Raw genomic sequence first — 19,111 nt, forward strand, 5'->3', positions numbered from 1 at the left:
CCAGGATCTCTACCTATAAGCCAACTATTTTTGGCATCCTTTTTTTAAAAGTCTTTTTTGCCATTTTTGCCTCACTTTTCTTTTTGTATCAGCATGAATATGCAATTTGTGAATGGGCACAAAAGCGACGAAAAGGGGTAGAAAGGGGCCGGCAGTGGAAAATCGTCTGGCATTTTAGGCATTTTCCATTGCTAAATAGATGTCCTGCAGGGGCAGGGGCGTCACTTGCCATTTTCACCGGCGGAGAACGGTGCGATTTCCCCAAAGTCGTTCCATTTGAATATCGCCTTTTATCGTTCACGCCGATTTTGAATGCGCTACTTAGAATCTACTCGTAGATACCGAATCTCTAATCGGTATTCGGTAAAACATATTAGAAGCCCTAACAATTTAAAGCCTTTCAATTATGAAAGTGAGTGAAGTTTCAGAAGTTCTACCAAAAATATTTAAGGTCTGATGGAAGCTGGGTTTGAGCCCTGAAAACCTTCACATATTTTTAAGGCATCCAGTTGTGGCAGTTGGCCTTTAATAAAACCCAATTAAATTAAGTAGTTAGACAAGAAGCCAATGAGTGACTGAAGGCTTAAAAATAGCTTCAGGTGGAAATCAAAGATGAAACAAATATGCCAGACAAGCCATAAATATAGCTACAAACCAGTTAATAAGCCACAAAACAAATTCAAGGCATCACAGGGTTCGGTTCGGTTTGGTTCTAGAAAGTCTGGCCAACTCTCCATGTTGAGGGTGGTCATCAGAGCAATCCTCCTGGCCTGCGGCCCTGGGTTTTCAATTATTGCCAATGCTCGAAACGAGAGCAGCCCGAGTGAAAGGCAGGAAGCGCCAGACCAGGCCCAGACCAGTTCAAGATGAGGCCAAGGAACAAGTCCAGACCAGCGGAGCGGAAACGGAAGCGGCATGCCGACGTCGTCGCTAAGACGTCGTGATTAATTACGCGACGCTGATAATGATAATGATGAGCCTGCGAGTGGGCTAAGCGGCGAATAAGACGGGCCCAAGTCTGGTACTGAATCTGGAGCTGAGACTGAGACTGGGACTGAGTTTGTGAGGCTGCTTCAAACAAATCGTTTCAAATTATTAAAATCATTTATTATCGCCGTAATCTTGCAGCGGCTGGAAAACCGCAGCAACTGCCTAGCCCGCAGAAGCTGATGTGAAAGTATGTAAAGTGCGTAAACTGCGACCGCGCGTGTTATAAATCAGCCCCCATCTGATCCGATCCAATCCCCGGTGTCCTTGGTTTTTGTCCTTGCCGCTCTGGGTATCCTGGTCCTTGGCGTCCTTGGTGTCCGTGTGTCGCCGCTGTCATTGTGGCTGTCAATTACGCGCCAACGACTTTCAACGCCTTTCCCAAAGTATGCCAAAAAGCAAAGTGTGGAGTAATTACGGGGCATTACTCAAATGGGAATGGGAATATAAATTGATATATACCCTGCCACGTCGCATCTGCCGCTCTCCACTCCACTCTACTCCACTCCACTCCAATTCAACTCATCTCGTATCCTTCTCTATTCTCAGGACGAGGCTCGCAAGAAGGCGGCGTCCACGTATCTCGTCGAGGGCTCGGATATGCCGCCGCCCAGATATCAGAAGGATGGCACCCTGCCAGTCATCTATCCGAATAATGTTGGTAAGTGTAAATTCCATAAGATCTCTAAAACAACTCTCTAAACAAAAGAGAATATTTTACAATTCAACCACTTAAAGCGTAAGGAACTTAGTTTTAATAATGATAGATAGAAATTATAATGATAGTTTCCACTATGATTCAAAATGGCAATGTTTTCTCGTTTCTCAAAAATATTTTGGTTTGTCATAAAAATCAAATAATTTGATCAATTTTTCCCTCCATTTTCACAAGAACTGTGTGAGTTCTAAACGATTTATTTCTCGCAGTACAAAATGGAAAAGCCAAAAATACGTTTTAGATAATTAACTTTCGGGCAAAACAAAGTTGGGACCTTGCACGCGCTGTCAGGACGTCAGCAAAGCGACCAGACCCCTCCCCTAACCCTTAACCCTCTCTCGCCCCAACTGCCCTGGTTGCACTCGTTTTGGTTTGATTTTTATGCCATGATTGCAGTGCAATCAAAGCAAATGCTGGAAAGAAGGGAGCGAAAATCGCTTGGGAAAGATGGGCGGAAGGGCAGAAGCACGAAATAAATATACAGAATACGAAATCGAAGCTTTATTTGGGCGATGGGAGCGGGGGGTGGGGTGTGCGAGCTGAAAATTCAATTCCAGCACAACATCTCCATCTTAATTGTAATTGAGGAGCAAAGTTTTTGTCAGTCTTGATTTTCAATTGACGTACGTAGGATATGTGATGGCCGACCCTATATATACCCTATATATACATATGTATGTATATATGAGCCGCTTGAGGCGGAATCCAAATCACGTGCGGCCTGCGCTAATTTAAGAAAAAAAACTCCAGTTTAAGGAAAGCAGAAATGGAAATGGAAGAATAATAACCGGGAAAAGGACTTGGTCTGCGTCTGAGGCACAGACAAAGGACACCGTGGCAGTCTATCAAAGCATCGAAGCCGTAAGAACAACAGGAGTTCTATAATAACAATCCGTCCAGTTGGAACAAAAGCAGAAAATGCATTTTAAATGCAAAAGCGTAGAAATAATAAAAATACATTAGCTGCAGAATTTATACCCCGAGGGAAAAGTGCCCGAGACTCTGGGATAAAAATACAATTACCTTGTGTCAACGGCATGAAAATTTGGAAAGCCCTATCCCTCCTCTTATTTTCCCCTCACTGTGAGCAGCACACCTATTTGTGCTGCGAAGTTTTCCAGTCGCAACAGAGTATCTTAGGGTTTCCTTATTAATAAAGTAGTATTCACTTCCCCAAATATCATTCAAATAAGTATATGTTGGGTATTACCATTTAAATTGATATGCTTGTATAAATCAGTAATTAGGTTAGTAGCAACCAAATATGCAAAGTTCGATTGATCATTATTGGTACTGGCAAATTCACATCACGTGCTCATCTCTAAGAGCATCCGAAGACAAGTCCCTGGCCCCCCGCTTTTCCGACCACTTTTCCGACTCAAGGTTTCTGCGGCGACACGCATAATTACGTATGTGTGTTCATCTAGGGTGTTCGTGAGTACCGCCAGTTCTTTATGCCCGAAACAACAAGAAGAGCACAGCGGAACGAGCTGAAAAGAAAACACGCCGAGGGAGAAGAACAACAAAGACAAAAGCAGCGAAGAAAGGCGAAAAAGAAAGCAATAAGGGAAGAGCGGAGGAGCGGAGAGGAAAGTGCAAAAGAATTCCCCACGTGGCACAAAAAATTAAAATGCTTGCCGGAAGCTGAATCTCAAACAAGCGAGCCCAAGGCTGTTGTTCCAAGCGGGCGGAAAAGCGGGTGCACCCGCCACCCACCGGGAAAAGCTGTGGGGCGCCATGCACATGAGCTCGAGGGGCGGGGCAAACGGAAATTGTTTTTGTTAGTTGGCGTCGCATTTTTTATCTGAGTTTTTTGATGAATTTAAATTGGAAGAATGTGATGGGTGGAAGTCAGAAGAACTACCAAAAAAAAAACAGACGACAGCTCGAGGGGTTTTTGTTTGCCACCCCACCAACAGTTGCAATTCCATTTACCATTTATACATTTACACGTGGAAAGCGCCAGAGCCGCACTTTTAATGAGGCCCCTTTCCACACGCTGCCACGTTAATGAGCAGACCAAGAGCAACAAGTCCGCTCTGCTGACCAACTTTCCGACCTTGAACGAGTGCAAGTGCCCGCTGGAGCACCGCGAAATCCCTTAAGCTCCCCCCTTTAGATAAATCATATTTCATGGCGGCGGGTCCACTATTTTTCAGTTTTACGGAAAACATTCCTTATCCTTGCTCCCCGACTTGGCCCAATGTTATTAATATCGAATGAGCCAGGAACTAGGGCTCCTGACCCGGGCAACAATTATGCAGCTGGCTCAGTCCCAAATTGGAGGGAAAGGAAATACACAGTTCTTCGTTCGGCTTTTCTTTTCGCCACAACAATGCGGCGCTGATCGAAAAATCAATAATTCATGAGTGACTGTCTTTTAGGGAAACACGCCCACATGTGCGGAAGTAAACAAGCCGCAAGATGAACAAGGCCCAAACTGGAGTCTGGAGTCTACCACAAGGCTTCCTTCGATTTGTCGTTGTCAGGCAGCCGCAGGCAGGCAACTTTGCCCGGAAAATTATGGTTGCGACGGCTAAAGGTGCCTCCCCCCCCAACACCAAAACTCTGCGATGTCACAGTCTATTTTACAAAATTACAAATTTGTTACGTTTGCGGCTTTCACGCCTCTGCGGCTGACAGTCGCTCGATTTTCACCGAACGTGGCCGTATGTCGGGACAATTTGTCACGCCGCAAGCAGGTGGCCTTATGGCCAACTGAACTGGAGACTCCATTGACATTTGCATATTTATTGGACGGGCTTATCAGCAATGTCGCAAGCATTGCAATTAATGGCCGTCGTTTTCTTTTCCTTTCCGAGCGTTTGCACATGAAATTGGCCAGAACGAAGCAGCAAATTGTTGCATGCTACGTGCACGGTACATCTATACAGGTGTGTTCTCACTTGCAATTCGCAATATCATGCGTTCACTTCAGTGGGTTCTTTCAAAGAGTTGTGTATTCATTGTTATTTGCATCTAAGAAACATTGAGCCACAAAGTTGTAGTTCCGTTTTTTTTGGATAAATCGGACTTAAGGCCCTACTTTATTCAATACACATTTTTAAATACAGAAATATAACTAATTTGAAAAGGATAAGCTATGGAAGTTCGATATGAGCACATGGCTGCATACTTTTCGAAGCTTAAAAATTAAAATTAAACTCCTTTTGCGTTTCCCCATTTGCGGCTGGCCAGCCAAACGGCGTGCTCCGCTTATGGTCGCAATCAAAGCTTAAGCCATAGCTACGTCCGTATAAATGCCCGTATATGTGGGAAAAAATATATAGGAAAATAATCAGTAGAGAACAGTAGAGCACACCCATAAAAAAAGAGAAGGCATTGGGGGTATTGGTAAGCCATTTAAATCAACCCAGAGCAGGCTAAAGTGGGCTTATGGCCACAAAAAATAGCATCAACGTATATACATAAAATCGAGCTCACTTTGACTTAAGCACACACATATTAACCAGAAACTGTTTTTCCATCTTCGTGTTTTTTCCAGTGAACGCCTGTACACTGCCGCATCCGAGGCACAACAATGGCAGCGCCGCCATCCAAATGACCCGGGATGATCAGATGCTAATCAGCAAGGGCGTTTATATTCCGTCCCCGTCGCCGGCGCCTCCACCAGATGGGTCCTACTACAACATGAACAGTGACAGATACTTGTCCTATCCGCCAATGGTAAGTGAGATCAATGAACCCACCGCTGAACCCCTCTTCCCTCCGGCAGGGCATTGCTGGCGGGGATTTGGCTGAGACCCAAGCTTAACGAACGGCAGATGCAGGCTTAATTGCCCGCATCTGCAGTTACCTTCTTTGATCCGCTGCCATCTGGCACCACCGACATTCCTCGTTCCGCGCCCAGCTTATTGCGCTCAATTAACCAAAGTTTTACGAAGGACACTTGGCACTTTGCATGCGCCATGCGAGGGCTCCATAAATCCAAGTATCGATCTGAATAGAGTGTATCCCCATCCCTATCCCCATCCCCATCCCCATCCTCTCCCTCGCCCTCTGCCATTTAACGCGCTTCGACTTTTATAATCCGCAACACTGTGGAGACAAATGACAAACTTAAAAGCATTATAAGTAATCCCTTGAAGCAAGCTGCACTGCGTTGTTGCACTGCGCGCAGAGAAAACATTATTTTCCCCAGACAACAATTTAATATCACGCATACGCCGCGTACTGCGTACGGCGTACGGCAGTGTGGCTTTTACAACGAAGGAACGCCCCCAGATGCGACAAAGTTTTTGGTCCGCATCACTCATAAAGCTCTGGGAATTCCGGGCCAAGTTGTGTCCCCGTTTTACGGCAGCACGGCATCCCGATTCCACCTCCAAAAACCAACGCCGCCACTCAAGGACATGCGATGTCCATTCCATTCCAAGGCGGATGCCACACATTCGGCGCTTGTCGCATTGCCTGCCAATATAAATTCCCTGAATCTTACAATAAACATGGGGAAATCAATTTTTGGAATTTATGTTTCCGACGCTCCCTTCAGAGAGAATATACGGAGAAAGCGTCGTCCCCTTGGACTTGATGACTCCTGGCACTAAAGGGGTGCCAATGCGACAGCATAAGACGACATCCGACGTGGGGTGACAGTCAGCCCGTTTATGTGTCCTCTCAACGTGGCTGACGCTCCATAATTGTATAAATTAGATGGGGAGGGGCATCGAAAGTGCAGCAGCAGCAGTGGACGGACAGTAATATCCAAGGGATATTACTACCGACCAGTACCACCATCTGGCTGCACAGCTAATATAATAATATTTATGCTTAGCAGTTGACCATGTTTATGGGCTTTATACGATTTGTTAAGCTATTCAATTGTGTCCCGCTCCCAGAGAGTACACAGTGAAATGATGTGGTGGCCCGGCTGGCGGGACTGCCACTGGATGCGGTAGTGGAAGTGGTAGTGGTAGTGGCCATATCAAGTATCCACTGCCACAGGCCAGTAGCCAGTGCTCCGTCATCGTTCTTTGCCGTCGCCCGACATGGGACTAAACCTTTTGTTTGCGGTTTTTAGTCAACGAGGGAGAAAAATTCAATTTCGGTTTAGTTGGTCAACAATGACATCCCATATGTGCGGATGTATGTCTATATACACATCTATTCATCCACCCACTTCACTTGTGGCCCATGTGGAGCAGCCACTCCTTCCGCTTTGTGCGCCCGGCCTTTTGCCATTTCACATAAGAAATGTTTTGTGTGGAAGCCAAATTGAATTATTTGATAAACATCATTAGAAAAATTACAAAATATACAGAGCGGAGCAGCCGAACAGCCGAGCAGTCCCTTCGCTGTGGCTTCCCCAAAACATTTGGCCAGCTCTAAATTACTTTTCGAAGAGCATCTGTCTCCGTTTCAACTTCAGCCAGCGCCACGTATCCGAACGTCCGAGCGGACAGTAAATGAATAAGGACAATTTATAACAGTAAATCAAATTAAATTTCAATTGGAAAACTTGACAAAAAATAGAGAGCGAATAAAACAAAGCAAATGGCCATCTAACAAAGTTAGAGCACCGTTTTGCACATTGCTCCCCAAAGAGGAGCGCGCACAAGGCTCAGCCCATCGGAATCCTCTGTCCGGTATATCCACTGTAATTGCCCATCACAGCTGAATCTGACCGTGGATGCGGATTAGATTCAGCTCTACCAGTTTATCACAAAGCGCTGAAAAGTGATTGGGCAGCTTCTTAATCAATTTATGTTTTGTTGTTGTGCAGCGCCATATATGTGAGCAATAGAAATGGGCTTCCTCGAATTGATTTAATTCGGCATTTCATTTTGTTTATGTGTTTAAGTGTAAAATAAAATACAGCTTAATACAATCTCCAACTTTGTTAGATTGTTGCTTGGGGCATATTTCGCCATTCCCTTAATTCTTTTAATTTAGTATTAAATTTCTTATTAATTTATATAGAAAATGTATTTGCTTTGATAAGTAATTATATTATTAATCTACCATTCAGAAGATTTCGTTTGTATTTGTTTAACTTTATACTTATCATAGAAAAGTATTTTATATTCAATGACATCCGTTTGTCCTTTAATGCTATTGGTTAATTAATAACCACAGATTTTAGTTTTATCAGATCGGTAAAAATTCGTTTTTCTTGTTAAGTTCATTTTATATAATAGATAGATTAATTGATTTTGATCGAGTTTAAAGTTGGAACTACAGTTTTTCTTTTACCTTATTCATTGAGCAATCTTGGGCCCACAAGAAGTACGATTGTAAATTATGTTGGTATTTTTTGAGAAATGCCCTTTCGCTGCAACAGGATGTCGGAGGTTCAGTACCTCGATGACTCTGACTCCCTTGGCCTTGTCCACATCCGTTCATTGGCACGCAAAGTGGCCCGAAGTAAATGCAATTTAAAACAAGTTGTGGCCACACCCAACGAAGCCAAAACCAGAATGCCAGGCCAGCCCACCCACTCATCCATCCGTTGCGGTGTTTTTGTCCAACCAGCTTGTAACTATTTAAGCGGCAATTTGTATTTTATTGCCAACTTTGGTTGGCTTCCAAGGCCAGAACAGCACCAAGTCGCACCCCCACCACGTCAGCCCCGAAATGCTCGAGTTTCATTTGGCTGGCGTTGATAAGTTAAATGCTGACTGCCGGACGCAGTTGGAATCCCTATGTGGACTGGACTACGTGCATATGTGGCTCCGGAGCAGCCAGAGGGCAGGGACTTGACTTCAGCTGGACAACTTAACTACGGTTCACTTTGTTAACTTGAGTTCTGCACAGTTTTAAATTCAATTAGTTTTCGTGCGGGCGAACTCGGCATGCGGATCCGGATCTGGTCCTGGTTCTGGCCATTGTCTGGCTGCCACTGACCTGTCAGCTGCAAAGGAGCTGGAAAAGGAGGAGCATCCGTCAGATACTTTACGCACTGGGGCCCTGTGGCTGTCATCAAAGCGAGATAGCAGAGTGTTTTGTTTTAAAATTCAGGGCTGGGAATTCAGGGAGAGCGCTGAACGCAGCTGAAGCCGATTAAATAAATAAGGGGATCCACTCCTAGTGGGCCATAATTTCATTTTCGCTCCCGCTCCGCGAGACTGAATTGGATTCAGAATAGACTTGGCCCGTCGGCGCCGTTCCGTTGGCCTTAATGTGGAAAGTTTATTTTTTATGGCCTGTGTGGAGATGCCAATTGGTTATTCTATTTACCCGGTATGAAGTTCCAACTCCGGCAGTAACAACAATAATGAGCTGCGGCCAAGAATTAGCGAGTGCGGCACCCGAAAGCCTTTAAGTGGCCAAAAGTTTTCAGGCAGGCCAATGGAAACCCTTTACGCGTCCAAAACTTGACACCCTGGCCCATCCTGAGCACCCAAATCGCCTTGGCTTTCTGTGGAGCTCATTGGGACCCAAGTTTTCGTTGAAGACAATTTAACTTTGTAAACTGATACAAAATGTCCGCCCTGGACTACTTAAGTCCACATCCAAATCCCGTTCCCTATCCCAATTCGCGCCACAACCTTGTTAATCAGTGTTGTGTCCCTAATGTGTTGCTGGATGTCCTTGCGCCATGTTAATCTCCGAGAGTTTTCAATTCCGCAATCGTAGGTACTCGATTCCCCTTAATATTCCAATTAGGTGCCCGTGCGAAGTTTGCAACTTGAAAAGTGTACGTGTTGCAAACTTGCTCTGAGCTCCTGGAATCACGGACTCCCGGACTTCGGACTTCTGGCATGCTGAACAGCTTCCTCAACTCGACACAAAGTGTCATGTCAATTGAACTAGAAATCCACTCGCAGACAGTTCGCTTTTTTCCGCTGCCCAGCTGAGAAGTTGTCAGGAAGTTGTATTGTATAGGAGCTCCGACAGAAGTACAGGCACTGTCATAATTACGGCATCGTTAGTGCCAATCCTTGCTTTAATGCCGTTCTTTCAAGGAAAAGTAGCCAAAGGATTCGTGGCACGGATAGAGTCCAGGGTATTTGAGGCGCGGCTTAGAGCGGACTTTTGTTTGCGCTTCTCATTGTTTCATATCTCGGGCGACAGTTTAATGGGAAAACTTTTGCCGCTGGGCAAACACAGCAGTTGTTTCCCGCCAAGAAGCTGATTTCGAGATGAAGCTGAAGCCGCTTTGCTAAGCCTACACCCACTTAATCCACACTGGAAAAATAAAAAGGCTCCCAAAACAGAAATAGTTTAAAGCTAGCTGGTCCTAGCCAAAATGTATCCGTTACGAGAGTTTCGGTACAACTAAGCCCACGTATTTTAGTGTTTTTATAATAACGGAAAAAAAGTTGTTAAAAGTTGTGTGTTTGCAAACGCATTCATAAATATTTAATATACATTGGCAAAGAACTCATGCTAACAGCTCAAAGAAGCTCGAGCTAAGTAATTAACATCAACTGTCTGCCCACTGCTGTTTCCAATGCACTAATGTCATTCTTCGCCTCCACATCAAATTTCAGGAATACCCAGCAGCCCTGGACTTCACCGCCCAACCGATGGCCATGGCGCACCTCCAACCCATGACGGTGACCTCGCTGGCCACCAATGGAGGCCCCACGCTCATCGGCAACGGATCGGTGGCAGCAGTCGCCGGCGGTTCAGGCACCTTGCGGCGGGGGATTCTTCGCGGGGTGGTGGGCGTGCCTCAGCCTGATGTGACCCACCACACGTCGACGGTGGGCAGCAGTCCGATGCAGATGCTGCACGACCTGCACCCTGTGAACCTCAGCGCCTCGACGCTCACCACCAGCACCACCCTGAATGGCAGTCTGCCGACGGCCACCGCCACTCTGCCACGCCAGCCTCACGGCATCCTGAAGGATCCCAATCGCAACAAGCAGCAGCATCAGCATCAGCAGCAGCTGCTCAATGCCAGCCTGGTGGGCGTGGGCGTGGGAGTGCCGGTGTCGGCGCCCTTGGGCAGCCTGCAGATCCTCAACCTGCCGGCGGCAAGCGGCGGCCTGGGCAACAACTTGCTAATGACGACCAGCGCCTTCGACCCGACGGCGGTGGGCATGAGCAGCTTCGGGGCAGTAAGCCAGGCCGGCGGCATCCCGGTAACCTACACAGATGCGGACGGACACCTCGTATAGCTGTAGGCTGGAACTGGGGCCATCATCAACAGCAGCAGCAGCAATAGCACCACCAGCTGCAGCACCACCGTGCGGATCCTCTCCGGCAGTGAGCCCCGGTTCTGAGCAACCAAGTCGTCCTAGACACCCCCCAACAGCAGCATACTCGTGTCTGTATCCAACCTACTCGCAAGGATGTAGCTACTAGCTAGCTTAGGAGCTTTCTCTTCGGCTCTCTTCTCGGTCCGCCTAATTTCCCCTGTCCGGCAGCCACATCCACATCCACTTGCCATTACCTTATTCAAATCAGCCAGCGAATTAGTTTATGTAAATTTCCACCCAGTTCTTACGGCTTCCCGTCAATGTGGGTGTTTATTTAGATAAGGATTCCGAGGAGGCACAGCCACTGTGGGGGTGAGCATAATTTCGCAGAGAGTTTTACTAATTAGCCGGCAGCAGGAGCAGCCAAAGAAGGCGAAGCAGGCGAAAATAATTTGAAATTTCCTTGGGTGGAAAACGCGAAACGGTCCAGATCCGTTTGACAGCTCCCAGGGGCGTGCTTTGGCTCAAGTCGGCTGGGCACGTGATTGCCCTGGACGGCGCCGGCGGCCATGGTCGTCGAAAGTTGAAGGTTGACAGCCGCTAGCTGCCCGGCAGCCCCAACCCCAACCCAGCCACTTCACAATACCCATCCCCATCCCCAGATCCAGATCCCGAGATGCGAGTGCTAGATTCGCCACCTCCCCTCAAATGGGGCAGATGGAAAATCTGAGCGTGGGATGGGAACGGGGCGCAGTGTCGCTACCACAGTGGAGCCTACTTAATTTAAACACTTTAGGTGCGGGACAGTTTAATTGCATAAATGTGGGTTTATTACATTGCTTATTGCGCCAAATAGGGTTTAGTTTCCCTTTAAATATTCGATGAATTTCATATAATTTAAAACTGGAGGGGAGAATAGCACTTTGGCCCTATTAAACAGGGAAAAAGGATTCGCTTTACTTTAAGGAACAGTATTTTCGCACTATTGGTAAATGCTTCCAAAAACCAAAGCACTCGCAAGGTTACGCCATGGAATTTAAGTTCTACTTTTATGCGCACATCGCAAAGATATAGATGAAAGGCGGCCACGCCCATGAAGCCATTGTATGCAGAAGCTGGCTGTATCTCCATTCTATACAACTGGCATTCGAGTGGCACTGCCGCCCATAAACAGTTTTCATTTGCCACTCGTCGCAGCTCAGCGAGCGTGACATACCAATCCTGGCCTGCGTTGCCATTAGCTCTTCCACTTCGAGGCCAGAGGAGTCCCGAAATCCCAAGGACACTCGGCGCTGCGCACGCCCTCCATATCCGCCCCCTGTATCCTCAGCCATATCCGTATCTTTGACTTTGTAGCCAAGTTCTTGAGATCCTCGAGCGCAGTGCATAATTGCCAGCAGCATTGTGTGGATTTTAATATTCATTTGGCTGTAATTGCTGGATTCGGGTCGGGATCGCGGGGAGTGCACTATTGCAGATGCTGGCTCTCAGTGGATTATCGCAAATGAATAAATGCCCTGATTTCGGGCATAGATGAAGCAGGATACAAAGAATGGAGGAGCAGGGGGGCCTTGTGCCAACACACAGTGTGTAATTAAAAGTGAAATTATCTTTGAAATTAACTCACGCGTAGACAAAGACGAAGACGAAGGCAATGGTGAAGAGGATGGGTAAGGAAGAAAAATGCGCGGAAAACTGAGGATGAAATTAAGAATGAAGATGGGGCAACTTTGTGTGAAGACACACATGGGTGTGTGTTCTACTGTGGGGTTTTCCGCTATTGAGTAATGGCGATGGCAGTGGCCAGATAAATGTTAAATGAACGGGAAAATAAGGAGCATTATAGTGCGGAGTTGGGCGAAACCTGTTGTGTTTCTTGGAAAGGGTGCTGGAGGACGGAAGGTGGCCAAAGGACAGGGGCAGCAAGGAACCTCTCTCTATACCGATATGTGAATGTATAGCTTGTGCTGAACTCTACGAGCAGTGCTGCCAAATTGCATTAATAATTAGCATTTAACTGGTAGTTATAAGTAGCTAAGCCGAAACAATTTCGAATCACTACTCACTCAATCAGCAAGCCAAAATCTTCAAATTGTACAATACCACAGGGCGGAAGCCGAATAGCAAGGATGCCGATTAGAAATAAATAATTAACGATTAAAAGGACAAATGCAGGTATATCGATACAAACACACGGAGAGTCATTGCAATTCATAGATGTAAAACGTAGCGTACAATTTCGCATCTCTTTAATCTTAGATCCTATCCCAGCATACCCTCTAAAAGAATGGAGCTTGGCAGGGAATTCCCCACATATACATAGGAATAACCGACTCGTTGTTTTCTTAGGAATAACTCGATTGCACTCGAACTAAATACTCCACGAGGGAACTGTGTCCTCACAAATCTTGTATGTCTTCCCCAGCTTATCCTGACCACTGTTGATTGTCCTTGGTTCGATACGAAATACTTTAGTTTAGACCTAATGCACTTATCGGGGAAGTAAATAAGACTTATTGTAGATAATTACGTTTAAAACAATTAACAAACACGAAATAAAGTTGTTCAATTTGTATTTTTGCCAAAGAGATATTTGTTAAACAAAGAACCGATAACTTGCAGCTAGATTATGAGTGTGCTTGTTTCACTTCGCTGTGTTTAATTGTTGTACGATTAAATTATAGTCTCTATGCATATGCTTCATTTTGGTAATCCCCCCATACGACCTTAACCTTAACGTTAACGTAGCTTAATTGGAGCAGCGGCTGATGGCGATGACACACAAGACTTGAAAACCGAACCTAGGCTAATCTTAAATGTTAAATGCTAATGGAAACCGAAATCGAACACGAAATATAAACTTATGCGACTAAGTGTGTAAGTGTGCGTGTGTATAGAGCGAATTATTTGCCAGTGGATGTGAATGTTTTTATTACACTAACTGAGTTATGTATTTTATGTAGTCTGTATGGGTATATCTATAACTACGATTAACTGAATGCATTGTACAGCAGTCGAGGGGAAAACAATAATTAACAAGGCGTAAGTTCATTCGAAACAAAAACGAATATAAATTAAACGCATAGTTCATAAACTCAAAGCATAAGCCGCCACTCAGAAAACTGTATAAAATGAGAACAAGTTCTTTCGAAAAAAATGATTGAAAAACTATGAAAATAATGCATATGAAACCTACTGCATTTTTAAAAAAGATCTGTTAACAAATGAATAATAAAACCATAAAACGATGAATACCAAAAACGAATGCATTTCTACTGCGGAACAAAGGGGCAACCGATTACGGCACAAAGGACAATTTAATGGCAAAACTTTCGAATCAATTTTCAGCGGCAGGACTCAAACAAAGGACGTTGGCTTTCCAGCCCAGAGAAGAGACACTTTTCCCAGTGAGCCAAAGTTTTCCGAGGGTAGAAGGACTATCCGTCTTTGGCTGGGGTGTGGTGCAAAAAATTGAATTCCTTGTAAAACTTACGAGCTGGCATTAATTTTAACAGCATCTCGGTGGGCGTCGGGCGGTGGGCGGGTCGAGGATGCCTGAAATTACGTATACGTCCCATTGAACGCCCTGCCGGGCACGGTCATGTGTGCGTACTCTCCGGATCGGGTCATTATTCTCCCCTGACTGACTTTATGACGCTCATTCGATGGGCACAAATCGCAGCTCGTTTTTCATTTAAATGGAGGTTAATTAGTTCCGCCAAAAAACAAAGCGAATGCGAAAAAAAATTCGTAGCTACAGCGTACATCGCACATGGAACAACAATGAGAGCGACGCAAATAAAATTTGGCCCAGAGTAGGGCGTGGCCAAAGGCATTCCTTGCTGCAATTGATTGATTTATTCCCTCTCCTATTTCCGTTCCCACTCCACCTACAGCTTTCCACCTTTCCGCCCACTTTTACTTCTTGCTTTGGCTTTGGCTTCGACATCCACTTCGGCTTCATCAGTTGTTGCCGCAAATTGATTCAACAAACGGCAAACAAGTGAAGCCTGGCCATGATGGGCCTTCAATTAATAGCCATCCGGATGGGGCCAGTAAGTGCGGACAGAGCTGCCAGGACACGAAACTTTCTCGCACCGTAACTCGGCAACTGTCAGGCGGCGGAATACTCGATTTTCCTTAACGAGCTATAGGAAAAGGATGGATCTAAAATAATACAAATTCCCTCAATTTGGATAAGGGGAACTGAAGGTTTAACTTTAGCTACCCTTGAATTGAAAAACTGATTTTTCTCAAAAATATATGATATTTGTTAAGTCAATATCAAGGTTTTGAATTTTCTATTTATAAAAAAACATATTAAAGAGTATTTACATTAATTAAATGCAGCATGAGCGTTTCATAAGAAACGACTATGAAAGCAAATTTTTATTGTTGAATGCAAATTTCAAGATTAAAAAAAATTAAGTGTTAGCATATTGATAGGTATACCACGTTTAATTTCAAGTTGAAATTTCATGCTAGTCCTGCAATAGAATTGATGTTTTCTAAGAATAGCTGAATACAAAAAAAAACTTTTTATGCATTCTACTAAAAAACCATAATAATAGCATTTAACTTTAAATTTTACCTTATAATTGCTCTAAATGTTTGTCTACTCGAATAATGCACCTTTATTAGATACTTTCGAAAAAGCAGATCGCAGTTAAGGGTATTTCAGTTTCATTTTTATACCCGTTACTCGTAGAGTAAAAGGGTATACTAGATTCGTTGAAAAGTATGTAACAGGCAGAAGGAAGCGTTTCCGACCATATAAAGTATATATATTCTTGATCAGGATCAATAGCCGAGTCGATTTGGCCATGTCCGTCCGTCTGTCCGTCTGTCCGTCTGTCTGTCCGTATGAACATCGAGATCTCAGGAACTACAAAAGCTAGAAAGTTGAGACTAAGCACACAGACTCCAGAGACATAGACGCAGCGCAAGTTTGTCGATTCATGTTGCCACGCCCACTCTAACGCCCACAAACCGCCCAAAACTGCGACGCCCACACTTTTGAAAAATGTTTTAATATTTTTTAATTTTTGTATTGGTATGGTAAATTTCTATCGATTTGCAAAAAAACTTTTTGCCACGCCCACTCTAACGCCCACAAACTGCCCAAAACTGCCACGCCCACACTTTTGAAAAATGTTTAAATATTTTTTTATTTTTGTATTGGTCTTGAAAATTTCTATCGACTTGCAAAAAATCTTTTTGCCACGCCCACTCTTACGCCCACAAACCGCCCAAAGCTGCCACGCCCACACTTTTGAAAAATGTTTTGATATTTTTTCATTTTTGTATTAGTCTTGTAAATTTCTATCTATTCGCCAAAAAACTTTTTGCCACGCCCACTCTAACGCCCACAAACCGCCAAAAACTGTCCTTCGCACTTACACTAGCTGAGTAACGGGTATCAGATAGTCGGGGAACTCGACTATAGCGTTCTCTCTTGTTGCAATTGGAACTTTGCGTTGGCAGTTTCCATTGTAATGCAGGTGACAACACCCCGCGCATCCCATGCCCACATCCTGGCCTTTTTGTCTATGGTTTTTGGCCAGCGAGCGGAGCCGTCAAAAGGAACAAACCTCAGTGGCGACAGCGTGGAAATGCACGTCACAAGTACTCGTACAGTTCATCTGGCCGAGTAAATGGAAAAGTTTTGTTTGGTAAACTTTTCGGCCAGAAAAGAAAGCGTCCGCTAAGGCGTCCTGAGTGCTGCAAGTGCGGAGTTGGGCTGGGTCCGAGGTACAAAGTCACTAAGGAAACAATGACGACCGAAAAGTTTCTCGTTGGCATAATCATTGTCATGGCCATTGACGCAAGGATTTGCAAATTATCAGGGACGAAACTTGACCGGGGCCGTGTGCAACATGAGCCTCTACAGCGGCTTCTGTGAAATTCCTTCATTAAATTTAGCATTTTTCCTGATGGCTCAAGGGGGGTGGATCCTGCGGAGACAGCTCTTGGGACCGCAATAATGGGCAGAGATAGCAATTATGCCTTTGGCAAAATTGCCGACTGACAATCAAAGAGGCCGCACGCATAAACAAACCGGGCTTAGAGCCACCGCAAAGGCTCCTTCTTCCTGGGAACCGCAGACCCTCCTCCGTAATGAATTGTGGCCAACCGAGCCAACACACAAACAGACACAGAGGAACCCGATTATAAGTTTGCGTGCCGCTTCTTTTCCGCCTGCCTGGGCTGTAATGCGGATCCTCAGCTATCAGTGAGGAGGTCCTAGCCACCACATGTATGCCTCCTTTTGCTGCAGCAACTCTAGGTTCAGGCGACTAGAAGAACCCGATATCTTTGCCGGCGTTCATTGTTTTGCGCCAAATTATCGCCGCCCTGCAGCCGCATAGTGCAGCATCACACTTGGCTAATTTGTGTGGGAAAACAATGCCTGTTAGAACAGTCGGCCACATGCACAGTAAAAAAAAAAATAACAAATAATTCCAATTTCACTGTACTGGAAAGTTTTTTTAAAATGTAATCTAATCTGTAAAATGGAAAATGTTATTGGCACCATATATTAATATTTGGCAGCTATCTATCTCAAAGTGTACCATCATTGTATATAATGATATATTTTCACCAACAAATTCATTTCAAGAAACGGAATACCAATATTAATTATTTAAAAAACAAAAATTATTTAAATAATAATTAAGAGTACTGCAATGGAACAATAAAACACATCTTGCCGGTGTTTGTTTATGAAATAATATGTTTTTCAAAAAAATACACAATTTTAGATTTCAATTAACTTCCAACGACGTTAAAATTAAAAACAAGCCTATGATAATCAAATTTACGAGCAGAGTAAAGCTCTATATGAATCTTTTAAAGCGGCACTAGCGAATTTAGAAGCATATGATATTTTTTCTCTGTGTAGTGCTTGTTTGTTTTGCAGGCAACCCGGTTGCAAAGAATCGCAATGAATTGCGCAATAATTCAAATTACGCATACGCTGCATAGTTTGGATGAGAAAGCCCCAGCACGCCCATCCTGCCGCTGCAACATTCACCCTTTTGGCCCATTCACCACCCGTTTAAATAGAAAATATCTCAAGTTGTTCCGCCTGAACGCATCGCATCCAAGCCAATGACGTTGAGTCAGTTGGCAGGAAGAAAAGCCAATGAATAGCGCCGGCGAATGCGACTGCAAAATATGATTTCATTCATTAAAAGCCTGACAAGTTCAAGTTGAATGAATATATATATTTGGTGGCCGCCTGTCGGTGGCCACATATGATTTATTTTTAACCACGTCTATTACAGCATCATAATGATCGAGTGTCCCGGCGTCTTGGCAGCCATTCAAAAAATTAGCAAATAAAACATATTAAAAAGCACCGCCTATTATACAAGAAATATCGAAAACCTTTTAAGATTCGCGCACAAAATGTTTTTATTTGTTTTTCCCCTGTTCCCCAAGGCCCATGTTTCGGCATTTTCCCCGTCCCAATTGGTTAAACAGCTGATTTAAATAGCCCGGCCCAAAGAGCAGCAATCAGAGCGAGAACTAAACGGAATGCACGGATGTCGGCCAAGCAACAAGCGGCGAGGCGAAAAATGTAGACGAACACGGCAAGCCGGCGAGGAGTCGCCTCGGGCAGAATCGCCGCACAGTGTCCTTCGGCATTTGTAAATGTGTTATTTTCTTCCTATCTATATTACTCATGAGTCAAGGAACCACGCAAATTAAAAAACCTATAGTTTTCTAGGTTTAGATTTTTCAAATACCCCGGTATAATAATTAATAAACGAAAATATGATATGGAGTTACATTTACAATTTATTTATGAGTTTTCCTCTTTCTATTAATAAATAAAAATTAAATGCAACACTTTGAATTGGACATTAAAACATAAAAATACTATCTTTTTAATTTTTATTTTCTAGAAGAAAAAAGAATAAGTAAAATATAAATTGTTATACTTTGAATGTCGTATATCAAATATATTAGTTTGTTTTTAAAAGAGATTGTTTTTCATTCCTTCGTGTTATCGGTGTTATTATCGGCTTTAAGTATACGTTTGTACGTTTCCTCTTTTCTCTAATGTTCCTTAATATCAACTTTTTGCTATACATGCAATGGCACCAATATTTGCTTCTCCGACTAAAAACCGATTTCTGGCCCACTGTGCGGGCTGCTGCGTAGTGCTTGCCGCAGTGCCTTTTGCGCTCGCCGAGCGGCCATTCTCGCCGCTCGGCACCCATGCCACATCGCATGGCCCATCATTCTGCACTCGTGGTCGCCGCCGACGGGGCTCGTCGTCAGTCTAGAGAGT

At 44.4% G+C, this 19,111-nt stretch overlaps 1 protein-coding gene across 3 annotated transcripts in view; it reads left to right on the forward strand.

Moving 5' to 3' along the window:
- Positions 1–13,690, forward strand: part of LOC6528647 (nephrin) — a 56,768-nt gene extending 43,078 nt beyond the window's left edge. For all 3 annotated transcript variants that reach the window (XM_015198506.3, XM_002089653.4, XM_015198505.3), the window contains 3 exons: positions 1,537–1,648; positions 5,211–5,392; positions 10,159–13,690. In XM_015198506.3, coding sequence (XP_015053992.1) covers positions 1,537–1,648; positions 5,211–5,392; positions 10,159–10,791 — 927 coding nt within the window. In that variant the 3' untranslated portion in view covers positions 10,792–13,690. The remainder of the gene's footprint in view (positions 1–1,536; positions 1,649–5,210; positions 5,393–10,158) is intronic.
- Positions 13,691–19,111: the final 5,421 nt, after the last annotated feature.

Source organism: Drosophila yakuba, chromosome 2L (assembly GCF_016746365.2).
Source record: "Drosophila yakuba strain Tai18E2 chromosome 2L, Prin_Dyak_Tai18E2_2.1, whole genome shotgun sequence".
NCBI lineage: Eukaryota > Metazoa > Arthropoda > Insecta > Diptera > Drosophilidae > Drosophila > Drosophila yakuba.